General features: G+C 44.6%; 1 protein-coding gene across 7 annotated transcripts in view; it reads right to left on the minus strand.

The window, feature by feature from the left end:
- The window catches only part of map7d1b (MAP7 domain containing 1b), a 36043-nt gene extending 22744 nt beyond the window's left edge, over positions 1 to 13299 (minus strand). For 2 of the 7 annotated variants that reach the window (XM_030120238.1, XM_030120235.1), the window contains exon 1: positions 13017 to 13298. In XM_030120238.1, coding sequence (XP_029976098.1) covers positions 13017 to 13074 — 58 coding nt within the window. In that variant the 5' untranslated portion in view covers positions 13075 to 13298. Of the gene's footprint in view, positions 1 to 13016 lie in introns of all 7 variants that reach the window. The other 5 variants (XM_030120236.1, XM_030120240.1, XM_030120239.1 and 2 more) reach the window with 4 other exon arrangements.
- Between the last annotated feature and the right edge of the window lie 372 nt (positions 13300 to 13671).

Below are 13671 nucleotides of genomic sequence, written 5' to 3' on the forward strand. Positions count from 1 at the left end.
TCGGTTGAAATTGAGTTGAAATTGATTTAAGGTATAAAACCTAATCAAGGCATCTTGATTTTTGATTTCCGATTAAAAAGTTTAAAGTTAGTCTAAAACTTCTTGTTATTTAATTGACTTCGTCTATTTTTTTGTATTTGAAGTACTGCTGTCAATCGATTACATTTATTAACTAATCAGTCACAACTCTGACCACAGTTAATCGCGATTAATCACATCATTTGTTGACTTGTAATCAACACACAAAATCACCAATTTAACTCACAAAATATCTTTCTCTGAATCTTTTAACTGAAGAGCAGTTTCTCATCAGAAAACACTGATGTGGGATTTGAACCATCCAACATTTTAAAGTTGAGCTGCTCAAGGGAAAGTCAGTCCCAGTTTCTCTCTTGGTGCTGAACAGTCCAGAACATCGACGAAGTTTTGGAATATTAAGAAATTAATCGCTCTTTCATGTTCGGTCTTTGCATGGTTTTCAGTACTCAGTAGAACTTGTTTTAATACCGATATCTACATTAATAAATATCAGATATCAGACATAACTGAAATATTAGTACCAGGATCCAAACTCAGCAGGTCTGGATGACCTAGTTCTGCTGATTGACCTCCGACCTGGACAGAGACCTCAGCTACTCGGGGAAATGCTGAAAGAAAACTGCATTTTAGAATCAAGTCTTGACTCTTGGCGCAGGATTCCTCAGGAATGTGGACGTTTCCTGATCTCGTCTTGATTTTTATTTGCAAATTGTTGCTTTCAGTTTCTGTGTAGAATAAACAAAAGCATTCTGATCAAAATACAAGATTACCTGTGAAGTTTCTTTTAGTTTTATGTTTCATTGTGTGTTTTCTTTGGATTGCTTTTGCCAGTCTTTTACTCAATTTTCCATAATTGCCCCTGATGCCGACGTTTCCTGCAGGTGGAGCTTGAATCTGAGGCGTGTTTCGATGGAACGTGGTTCCTCTTGACTCAAAAACACACACGCTGCACGTGACGGCGCCTTCTGAGAATCTGCGTTCAGCACTGATTCCGGCTGGATGCCCGTCCTGCGCAGCCGGCTCAGGTTTCTGTGCCACTGTGACAGAAACCCGCTTTATAAATAGCCGCCAGCGCCGCACGCAGCGAGTCGGCCATAAAAGGGGCTGGCGGCTGTCGAGGCACCTTGGGACGGCCGCCGCCACAAAGTGGAGGCGTGCTGCGGCTTTTCAGCGCCGACACGCAGCGGGAGGCTCCAGGCCTGTTCGCATGTGTGGGCCGTTTAGTGGACAGACGAAACAAAAAAAAAACAAAAAGCAAATCCATCTGTTATCAGAACGATTGAACAGGAGCGAAACGAGGGTTTGGTAACCCGCCAAAACTTCACCTCACTCATGCAGAAAGGCTTCATTTGCAGCTCTGATCTGCTAAATATTGGTCCCCTTATGCCGCCAGTCTGCTGGAAAACACACAGCATTACCCAGAATTCCTCCTGGGCAGAGACATGGAGCGTGTGTGGTATGAGAATAACCAGGGACGGACAGGAGACGCTGATTATGGCAGAAATAAAGTGATACCAATACAAAAATAATGAATGGTGACAAACACTGATCAGCCATAGCATGATGACTGCCAACGGGTGGAGGGAACGGACCGCACCATCTGTGACCACTAGATGTCACTGTATGACGGCAGAGTGATGCTACAGCATCGCAGAAAATCTCCAGTACTGCTGGATTTAACTGACGGAGCAAGAAGAATGTCGACAAAACAAGAAAAATGTGCACAGGAGCATTGAAAGAAACATCAGAGAAGCGAAAGAGAGCAGCAGGAAGAGCTCAGATTGTGGTGAAAAACTGGAGACAAGTAGAAAAACCGCTGGATAAACAAAGCAAAGGTGGGTAAATGTGTTAATCTACTCACAGCCTCTGTTTCATACGATGTGTGTCTGTCCAAATCATGTTCAATCAGCTGAATTGACCAGAGTTTGCCTTTTCACGTTGTCGCTCTAGACTGTGTGCAGAAATATTTCATGACGTAAAATCAATATTTCTTCACGTTTCGTTTTGTTGCTGATTGTAGAAAAACTGTGAGAAGCAGGTCAGTCTCCATTGTCTATGCAGGTTGTGTGTGTGTGTGTGTGTGTGTGTGTGTGTGTGTGTGTGTGTGTGTGTGTGTGTGTGTGTGTGTGTCTGTGTGTGTGCGTGCGTGGAGTGGGACATGCTGGATCTGGGTCAGGCTGGCCTCAGGAATCCCTGGCATCCACATTTCCCGTGCTTGTATTTTAGCATCTGCATGTTCCTGAGGATGAGCTGATCCAGCAAGAGTCTCTCTGCTCCACAGACCGACGCCGGGAACGAGCCATGCCTCTCCTAGAATCAAGCATCCTGGAGAGACGCCTCCACAGCTTCTCTCCGCGCTGATAGGAGAGGAAGTGCTGCTGCTGAGAAGCCTCCACGCCCCGGGAACCAGAGGAAACACATTCCTGCCACCAAAACAAGCCTCCAGTGTGAGAGCGGAGTCGCTTTCTCTCACTGCAGCTTTGAACTGCGAGTGACGGGGAGGCTCCCAGCTCCCACTGATCTGAGGACGTCAAAGAAAACTAGAAAAAAACCCTTTCTGAGAGAAACTTCTGATGATTTCTGCTTTTGTTTGCTGGTTCGTTTGGTTTTCCTGTGACGCTTCGGGAGGTTTACAGCCAGACTTCTGGGCAAAGAGGCTCCTCAGATGTCTTCATGGAGTAAAGAGTCAGGAGCCTACGACCGAGACAAGCCAGGAACTCATGATGCCACTAAAACCACGTTTACACGACAGTGTTTCCAGTGAAAATGTGTCATTTTAACAATTTTCGATTCAGAAAAGTTTTGAAAACGATATCCTTTCCCTTTGTAGTTCTCATGTTGGGCCACTCGTGGGTGCTGTGATTTGTTTTTGTAATGAAACCACAGAGAACAATACACTCTAAACATTACAAACGGGAGAACAGTAATCCACAGATCCAGACAGTCGGACCTTTTTCAAAAAGTTACATTTTCAGCAGCTGTCACCACAGTTTACATGTAAACAGATCCTCAAAACACAACAAAGGTTTTGTGTTTCCACTTGAACTTGAGGTGCAAACAGGGTCCAAATAAATATTGTTGCTAACAACAGACGAGGAGTCTGAATCTGATTCCTTCTTGTTTAAAAGGAGTTTTCTTCTCCTCTATCTGCTCTGCATTGTTTATCCAGGTTTGACTGGACTGTAAAGCACCGCGAGATGTTTCTGTTTGAAACTGGAAATAATCTCACAACCGCAGCAGCAAATTAAAAGGTCAGTGAGTCTGGAATCGATACACAAAGAACTCACAAACAAAAAGTTTCCAACCAGCAGCACCTCAGAGCGCAGGGGGAGCTTCAGGCCTCACAGACAAACAGCACAGCGACCTTTGAACCCTTCAGATTCCCCCACTCAGGCCACAAGAGGGGGACGCCTCGACAAGCGACAACACAACACGCCGCGACTAATCACTGTCAGACGAGGAGAGACTCCGCAGCTCGGCCAATGAGAGAGCAGAAACCTTCAGCCGCTCCGGTTTCAATTACAGAGCGCCGGCTCTCGGCGTGTGACTCTCAGCTGCTCCCAGCCGCCGCCGCTCTGGCCTCGCACGCCAAACTCTGCAGCCCGAGACAGAGAGTTTTCAATCTGACGGGAAACAAAAGAGAAATCAGCCCTTTAATTATCCCGGTCACAGCTGCTGCAGGGCAGAACTCCTCAGACGACGGCGCTGAGTTTCTGTTTCAGAAGAGTTTTGGGTCTTCAAGGCAACGTTTTCAAAACAAAACAGAAGAAATGCTGAACTGGGTGCAGTTTGCATGCCGGGCCACTAGTGGGCGCTGTGGGGAGTTTCTGGAATGAAACCACACACATGCTGCAGAGAACAACAGCCTGTTACTAATGATTGTTCCTGTCCTTACTGAGCATGTGCAGAGGAAGCGTCCACTGTGGCGTCACCGTCTGCCGAGTCCCAGTGTTTCCAAAAAGTCTTTGTTTTGTTCATCTACACGACACAGTTACAGCACTGTGAAAAACTTCCACCTTTAGAGCTGTTTTCACAAAGTTGTGTTTTCAACGGACGCCCAAAACCCATTTTCACTTGAAAGCAATGTAGAGTAAACAAGGCTAAAATTATGTTAATGTGTTTTTTAATCCAGGCATAAACAAATTTTTGGTATCAATCAATTAAAAAAATTTGTAGTATTTTGTTTTAATGAATATCACGTGATTAATTACTTTTATTTTATTTTCAAGCTTCTATTCTATAATTCTATTGACTGCTTGCAGAAGATGACTATAGTGACATATATTTAAAAATTAATAAAAACAATATGATGATAAAAACCTGTCTTAAAAAGTGACTGCCAAAAAATGGCTTTAAAAATGGACTAAAATCAGAAAAAGGTGAAGACTTCAAAGCTGACAACTAAATTTTGACATTAAAAGCACTTAAGAACAGAAATTCTTGACATTCTGACAGAAAGCTGTTTCACAATCACATAATTGCCTACTTACAACAACAAAAATCAGAAAAGAAACTCTAAAATTTATTTTTGCAAAACAAATAAAGGAAAAAAAACTAAAAAAAAAACAGTGTTGAGTAAGTTTATGAAAAAAAATGAAGCTTGAATCAAGATAAATTTGAAGTATTTGCACATAGATCTGAGTGTACATAAAAATACTAACTGAAGAGGACAAAGACATCACGTTTGGAGGTATAAATGAGTGTTTGGAGGTATATTTGAGTGCATTTCCAGAGAACAACCCTGATTTATCTGTTTACAGTGTGAAGCAGTGAAGAACCAGAGGGACCACAGCATGCTTGTAGCCATGAAGAAGTGGGTTAACTAGTCAACCGCTTACAACAGGGACGACCATGAATCACTCATGAATCATCCATTATTCAATTTTCCTGCTTCTCTTTTTATCTACTCATATAAAAAAAATGAGGTCAAAGGTCAGAGCGAGAGAGAGAGAAACCGAGTGAAGTGTGGCAGGATTTTCTTGGAGATGGAGGAAGACAGCATGTCTGAAGTTTCACTTCCTGAGCCGCGACTCCGTCACGTCAGTGGGGCTGAGAACAGATACGAGCAGAGCAGCAGGTTCAGCAGAGCGGCAGACGATAATGTTCAGGTGGAAAAATTCTGTGACCATACAAAACTCTACCAAATACATTTAAAACTGTTTTGGGGGTGATTCCTTTAATTTATGAAAATTAAAAATAACCAACTATTCCAACCACCGGTCATGGTTAAAAAGCCATGGTTACTTTAACTAGAAAATTCCAGAGGAAATTTTACTTTGTGCCTGCCAACTTCTGCCAAGAGTGTGTGAGTGTGTGTTTGTATAACTCGTCCATATTCACTGTGAACTCTGTGCTGAGGTCGCCATGACAGAGAGTCAGCAGGTGTGTCTGTTGCCATGGAGACCAGCTGCACTCAGCAGCCATGACAGTGAATCAGCACTTTTTCATCCAGATTGTATGGTTGAAGAAATGTCATTTCTGGAGGACTCAGAGGTGAAATTGAATTTTTTTTTCTTTACTGTGAGCGTCAGAAGTCTTTCATGGAGTTATTTTGAAATGTTCATGTCTGCAGGATCATCCATAAAGCCACAGCGAGTTTGGAAAAATGTATGAACTTTTGCATTCAGGCGAGAAAATCTCTCTCTATAATGCATTGGAGTGGATGGGGAGAAAATTCTGCACTCTCCTCAAACAAATGCATCTGGAGAGAGAACCGTTTGAGATAGAAAAAAAAATAAAACATTGTGAGAATCACAAGGAAAATACCTACGTTTTGATGTATAACTTGTGAAGATTGAGAAAGAAATGTGGCCGTGGGGATAAGAAAAAAACTATTTTTAGTCTCCCGCATTCTAACTGCCGCTCTCCCACTCCCTCCAATACACACCTCTCCAATACACACTCATTATAAACTCCAAAAACCACTGAAACTCTTACCAAACTTTCAAGCTCACTGTTTAAATTTGATAGAAGATATTTAAATGAGGTTTTCACATCTGGATATAGAACAAAAATGCCTGCATTTCGATATTTCAATAACGTCTCTACGTCAAAGTATGGCGAGGCACAGTGGAGTTGTTTGGGGATGATTATTTGTGTGTGTGTGTGTTTTTCGGGCGACTCTCATCTGGAATACAAGGGAAAAAATTGCTGGTTTTAGGCAATTTTCTCTGATTTTTTTTCCCTCACCGGAACACCAAGAAAAGTCACAGCACACCATTCCTGGAATCTAGACATGTTTTAATGTGCTTTTTGTGGTGCTGCTCCAAACGGTGCGCAACGAGTTTTCCGGCAAAGTTCTGCAGCCAAAATCTCTTTGCCGCCTTGCCAGAGACAGGCACAAAGAATAATCACTGAAAATACAAATGAACGAGTTCCTGAAGACAGTCCCTGTTCTGCCATCACTCACTGTGTTCTATCCTGATAATGTGCACAGGTCTCTATTATTGTTGAGCTTCTCATTGAGATCAGCGGTTATTGGGAAGAAGTTTGGTTTTCATGTATTTTTTTAGTCTATAAATGAAAACAGGAAATTGCTGCATTCAAACAACATCAACATAACTTTATCACTTAGCTTTCCAATCAGCTGCTTTCAGTGTGACTCTGAATCATCTTTATAATTAAGTTCAAGTAAATACTAAAGTACAGTGAGATGGAATATCTGTAAAAGTACAGTAATGAAGTATAACGCTTTGTGTCCGGCCCCTCAGGAGAACAGCTGGAGTGACCGTGTGATTCTCACTTCTTACTTCCTAATAACCAAACAAAAGCCGCTGCTCTGTGATGGAAACACGGAGTCGCATTTAGACCACAGCTGCTGGTGTTTTGGACCCGTAAAGTAGGACATAACTCTGAGCAACGTGGAGCCGGCGGCGCTCGAGGCTCCGCTTTCATCTGCTCAACTTTCTGCCTTCGGGACGGTCAAGAACAGACGACTGGAATCAACAGAGAGGAGCATGACCACGCAGAATCCTGCTGCCATTACTGAAGGGATGAAGGCGAAACGTGGGAAAATAAGCTGTTTGTTCTGTGTTTTCAGATATTTTATGGACAGATATGTGAAACTAAAGTGAAATACAACAGTTTTCTGTCCTTCTTATGTACATAGAAGAGAATATTTACACCTCCACGTACAAAAATACAGCATGAGGAATATACAGGTGTACTTTTTATCAATTCAGCTTTTTTATCCTTTATTAAATATTGTGATAAATGATACATCGATTATTAACAAATGAACAAATGACTGTTCACCACGTCATAAGCTGAAGCTGAAGCCTCATCAAGCTCCCAATAAAAGCTGCTCATCACATCTGGACCCAGGACGCTGGACCTCGAGGACCGGAGAGAAAATGCACTGCACCTCCAATCCAGGAGGGGGCAACACGTCGGAAAGCATCCAACAATCACAGCATGAACGACATGAAAAAGCTGATCTCCTGCTGTGAAGGACTGTGAACTTCTTAGGAGTTTTTTCTGTGAATTTGCTCATTGAGACAAACGAGCTCTGAAAGTCACGAGGACAAAAAAACTTCAAGACTTTTACGAAAAACTCAGTGGAGATAAATGAAAAAGAGATTCAAACACAAACCAGAAACAGACACAGTGAAGGGTGAGTCTCATTGTGTTTGGTGATGGCAGATCAGAGAGGAGGAGATGAACGAAGACAGACGATCTCGCCGCGCCTCCTGCAGCGAGCGCCGGTTTCACCCCGGAGACGCTTCCGCTGCATTAATGAGGACTAATTAAACATTAATAGACAGAGTGGAGCCTCTGAGGGGGGAAAGAGTCGAGGCAGCAGAATTTAAAAAAGAAAAGCCCCCAGGACTGGATCAATAGTGGAGACGCCCCTGAAGGCATCACAGTGAGGCTCACGCTGCGTTCAAATGCAGCCGACCAATCGGAGAGCCGCAGCTTTTTCTTTCTACCGCTACAGACTGGATTCAAACGGATTCACTTTGAAGTCACTAATTAGAATTTTCTGATGGGAAAAGTTGGTTTTTACTGGAATGAACGTCGTCATTTAGCAACACTTTCAGACGATTTACTGTATGAAGGCCTCGTTTCCATGACAACATGTTCAAGACTTGAGAGGTACTTCTGAACCTAAATGATGTTATTAGCGCGCTGTTCACACACACTCCTGTGTGTGTGTGTGTGTGTGTGTGTGTAAACCTGAGTAATCCATGTGTTTACATGGGACTTTTTATTCCTCTATAAAAATCCGAATAAATCCTAATTCCGCTCTGAAATGACCATGTACACACCTGAGAACTTTATTTACAATTAGATTTAAATCTGAATAGCACGGCGGGTTTATTCCCGTTAGGAAGTGAAATTATATGTAAATTAGGCGACTTCATTCTAGTCATTCTGCTCATGCTCCATCGTGATGACGCAATTTTCCAAGATGGCGGCGCCCTGTCCGCGGTTCGACCTGTATGGAGACGATTTATTTGACAGCAGTTTTAGAAGAATTGGATATGATGAAACAAGCGGATCGACGGGCGGTTAACAACGCGGACATTTTCAAAGCTGCAGCGTTGAAGTTAATCGAGAAAGAAAGACGAGAAAAACGCTGTTTACTTCCTGGAGACGTCAGTACGTCACGGCCGCCCCGTCCAATCAGAACGCTTCACTGACCCCGGCATGAGAAAGGAGTCAATCCTTCATTTTTCCCATATAAACAGGACGCTCATGAATATAATTCCGAAACAAAAACACCCTGTAACCATTCTGTGATTATCTAATGTCTGTTTAAGTAATATATTGCAATTTTATGGTCATGTTTTGCATCTGTTGGAGGAATTTCAGTCCATGTCTTTATTATTTGAATCATAAAATATGTTTTTTGGTGAATTAAGTTAATTTGATGTTGTGTTTGGTTAATGTGTTTTTCTTTAAGTATGTAGGAGGAATCTTGGAATCTTTCTCAGTGACTTTGTGTGATTCTGTTGTTCGTTCCATTATTATTAATGTCATTTTGAAGCGTGCGCCGCCATTCATTGGTTCATGGTCGAAACATGAGGAGAGCCAAATCTAAAGACGCCTTTCTCTCAGGATCGTTGTTTCCTGTGTGTGAGCGTTCATCAGAAATCAGATCAGTTATCATCTGAAGGTGTTTTATTGTGTTTCTGTCTCTTAAACAAACCTTTGCGCCACCTTGAAATCATTTCTTCATTGAGATCTTCTCTGCAGCTCTCGGTGGCTCCGTTGTGTATTTTATAAACCACTTTGCGTGTTTCTGCCTTCTGCTTCACTCCTCACTGAAGGTTTTGTGCCTTTTAAAGTCTCTCTAAAGTCCATTTGCGTGTTTTTTCTGTCGTCCTGCTGCATTCGGAGCCATCAGAGGTCTGTCTGAGGTCTGTGTGTGTGAATAAATGAATGTTTGGCGTCTATTTTTGAACCTCTTGGAGGTTTTTGAAAGCATCTGATTTCTTTTTTTGTCTCTTTTTATATATTTCTAGGTATATTCTCTGTCTCTCTGTGGCTGTTTTTGTGTTTGTTGAGGCCTTTTTGTGTCGGTTGCAGATCATTTTCCATCATTTCTTGTCTCTGGTTGTGATGAACGGCTCCTGTTCTGTCCGGTTCAGAAAGGTGTTTCTCCAATCAACAGTTCTGTGGTGAAACTGTGTCTCTTGTATATGTTCTTCAGAAGCAGAAAAACCAACTCTTGCAAGTGATTTGTTCAGTTTAATAAGCGTCAAACGCAGGATTCCTCCTGGCTGCCGCAGTAAACTTCATGAGATTCAGAGTCTTAAGGAAAACCTCTATTCTTCATATAAATCAGCGTCCCGGTTGCAGATTGGAGAGTTTTGCAGCTGTATTTACGTCCTGGAGCCGGCAGGCTCTGGAACTTCGGTTTAATGAGGGAGTCTGACTAATGACAGAGGCGGATCTGGAGCCGGCAGACGAGGGCTTCTAGGCCAGCTTCTACATTTCCAGGCGGCCTGTGATCTTGACAGCATTCCAGGAACATCGCGTCAGCATGACGGGGCCGGGGGGGCCGGGGGGAGCCCACGTCTCATGATTCCTTCTCCAGAGGAGCGTTTAACTCCTGGCAGCGTCCGGGCAGGAAGTGTCCGTACGGACGCCGCGTCAGCAGCAGAAGGGCTGTTTTTCTTTTTTTTTTTTTTTTATGTGGAAGACATATTCAGTTCCTTTGTAACAGAGAGTGACGAGTCTGGAGAGGAAGCCGGGGCCGCTCCTATTGTGAGGCGCGAACAGGGAGTCTTTGAACATGTCGGGTCTTGGAGAGGCTCAGTTTGACTCCGACACTCCCTGAGAGCGCGGGAGAGGGGGGCCGATCGCCCATCCCGCCCCCACAGCGGGTGAAATCTGCCCTCGGACGGCGTGAAGCTGCTGGACGGCGGAGTTCTGATGAGGGGTGACAGAAGAGGCGAGGTCGGGGGGGGTGAGGAGGGGTGAGGAGGGGTGCCGGGGCTCTGGGTGATCCAGCGGCTTTAGGAGGGTCTGCAGCCCTCGGTCCTGGATAAAGCACTTGGATTTGGGATCACGGCGGTCCCTCCTCCAGGCCCGCAGGCCCGAAGCAAACCGACCCGGCCGGCTTTGTCTTCTGCTGCTCTCAGGACGGAGTCAGAGAGAAGGAATGCTCCTGTTTATCTAACGCCCTCTGCCTTTCTCGGCGTCTCGCATTCCCGATAGCGTCACATGTCGGCGGACCCCGCTGCGACGGGCCGGCCCACCAAAACACGCTTTGTTTTCACGTCTCAGATAACGGAGCGGCGGGCCGGGTCGGACCACAACAATGCCGGCCTGTTCCAGCGCACGGCGAAAAAAAAATCTGTTCAAAGCTGCAGACGAACCGACATGAAGAGGATTGTTTCAAAACAGGGTGTAAATATAAAGGCTGAGGGCTGAAAACCGGCCCGATGCACAGCACACACTCACACACACACCGACAGGCAACACAGAGTCACCCTGAAGCTTAAAACACTCCTTCTGCACTTTAATTTGAAGGATTAGTGTTTTAGACTGTATATATAAAGGATCCTTTTTCCGTGACAAAGTTATGAGTTTCAGAAAGGTTTTGTGTTTTCATGGTGAACGATGGAGTCAGCGGTTCTGGGGAGACTCAGAGCGGGCCGGATCGGACCCTCGGACAGACCACTGCAGGGCTCTGAGCAGCGTGTTTGACTCTGAGTTCAAAGAAAATGTTTGCAGAAATCTGTTTTTCCATGAGAAGAGGCTTCCAGATCCTCCTGGGCCTGGTCCTGGTACCAGTCCAGATCCTCCTGGACTTGGTAGTTTTAGAGTTTACAGTCACCATACTATCAGTCCACCCTGGTGATCTGCAGCATGTGTGTGTGCTTCATTGCTAAAGACATGGTTTTCAAACCATCGTCATGTAAACGTGAAACTTTCCTGAAACGAAAACTCAAAAACGAGTCTTCACTTGAAATGCTGTGGAGTAAACGGGGTCCAAGAAAACTGCTGCAAACGTCGTCTGTTCCAAACGATAAACCATCCAGAGTGTGTGTCGGTGTGTGTCGGTCAGATTCTGAGCTCTGTTTCTATCAATAACACAACGTACCATCAGACGGTGCCACTCAATAATGCAGAAAGGCAACGTTTGAAGGACGGATGAGAAATGATGGAGTGTGTGTGTGTGTGTGTGTGTGTGTGTGTGTGTGTGTGTGTGTGTGCGTGTCAAGAAGAAGGGCTCCATGTGTGAGCAGGATCATAGCTGTAACCAATCTTGCCTTGTATCATTTGCACGGTTCAGCACGCTTATTAAGGCCACCGGTGCCCATATAGGCATCCACACACACACACACACACACACACACACACACACACACACACACACACACACACACACACACACACACACACACACACACACACACTCTCTCCATCACAGCCTCCTGCTTTGCGGTGATAAAAAGGCTGCAGCAGACGCCGTTCCTCCCTCCATCCATCCATCCATAGGGGGTGGGGGGGATGGAGGGGGATGGAGGGGGGAGGGGGGAGGGGGGCAGCAGGCGGTGAGGAGAAAGTCACCTTCGTCATTGGGGTGAAGGTGCAGCTCCAGCCTCCTTCAGAGCAAACTGGATGAACCGACTCAGTTTTTTACGGACGGACGCTGAATGTCATGAAAGCATCTTCTTCCCAGCGTCTCCAGTGAAACAGACCGGACTGCACCCTTCATTCATCCTCATGTTTCTGTTACTGTTCATCTGGAGCTGCAGAAGAATTCCTCTCCTCGGAGGCTGCTGCACAGCGTCTGTGTAAAAACACTGAGCCACATTGCAGAAATACTGCATGGAGCAGCACTGATGCTGACCGGGATCCATAATTCAATAGGTAAATGTATGCATTAAAGAAACAGATGTAGCAAGCTGGGAAATGATATTCTTTTACAATAATGCATCAGACAGGATTATAAATTGAACAATTTGAGTGTAAAATATCCAGAAATAGAGGAAAATCTGCATTTCCAGGACCACAAAGAACCATTTTAGGACTTTTTAAATTATTTTGAGACAATTGAGCTGGCTGGAATTTTAAAACAATTAAGATTATGAGAAGATTTCCTGTTTTTGTCGAGCAGATTCATTGAGAAAAGAGATTTCTGGTGTCAGTATGATGAGAAGAGCAGGATTTAGTGATATAATCTGCATATTTACAGGGATTTGACATAAATCCAGCTGAGCAGAGTGCCTTCATTGTGCATGTTGTGATTGGAGGGTCTGGTGTTTGATGGTCTCCTGTGGTCAGGGTGCCAGGGGCGCTGTGAGCCCGGGTGGGGGCCGGGGCCGGGGCGAGCCGGTCCCCCCGGCCCCCCCCCCCCCCACCCGGACGGGTTTGGTAACAGAGAGCACAGCTCGGCGCAGCGTTTCCAGGATGTGAGCGATAATCTGACTCACTCATCGAACCCAGAGGTGACATCGATTCACACTCGCACTCCGACCAGAACCTGCTTCTCTAAACGAAGGACTGAATCTGTAACTCACTCTTGTCTGTCAGCGTCAGCTTCTCCTCCAGGTGATGTCCCAGTTCCTTATAATCCATGGTTTCCAGTCAGTCCCGTTCCGGTTGCTGTCATTCCTCAGATTACAGGAGATGAAACTCCCGATCCAGACCTGACAAACACGCCCTTTTGTAAATCCACCGATCAGAAAAAAAAACAAAAAGCAAAAAAACCAAACAAAAAAACCCCCCAAAAAAAGATGAAAAAGAAACAGGAAACGCCCAAAGAGGAGAAAGGAGAAAGCGAGAGATTAAAAGAGTCCAGGGAGCAGAGAGGAGGTCTGGGCTCAGTGGAGCAGTGGACTGGGCTGTGGAGGTCTGCGCTGGAAAATCTACTGAGGGAGGCTCACGAGCGTCACTCTCAGCTCAGTCAAGCTGCAGCGCAGGTGCAAGGCACTTCCGCTCTGCTCCTTCACAATAAATCAGGCTGTTTTTTTTTTTTAATTATTAATAATAACAACAACAACAATGTTCAGTCTTTATACTGAATACTAGTGTTGGGGTCAAGATCAAAAAACAGAGAAGGACTAAATATCAAGACCAAAGAATCTTTAAACCAAGACAAGATCAAGACGACAATATTCCAAGACTAAAGCATCAAATCAACACCAGGATATTGAAGAGACTAAGACTAAGCTT

Source organism: Salarias fasciatus, chromosome 22, assembly GCF_902148845.1.
Source record: "Salarias fasciatus chromosome 22, fSalaFa1.1, whole genome shotgun sequence".
In the NCBI taxonomy this organism is placed as follows: domain Eukaryota; kingdom Metazoa; phylum Chordata; class Actinopteri; order Blenniiformes; family Blenniidae; genus Salarias; species Salarias fasciatus.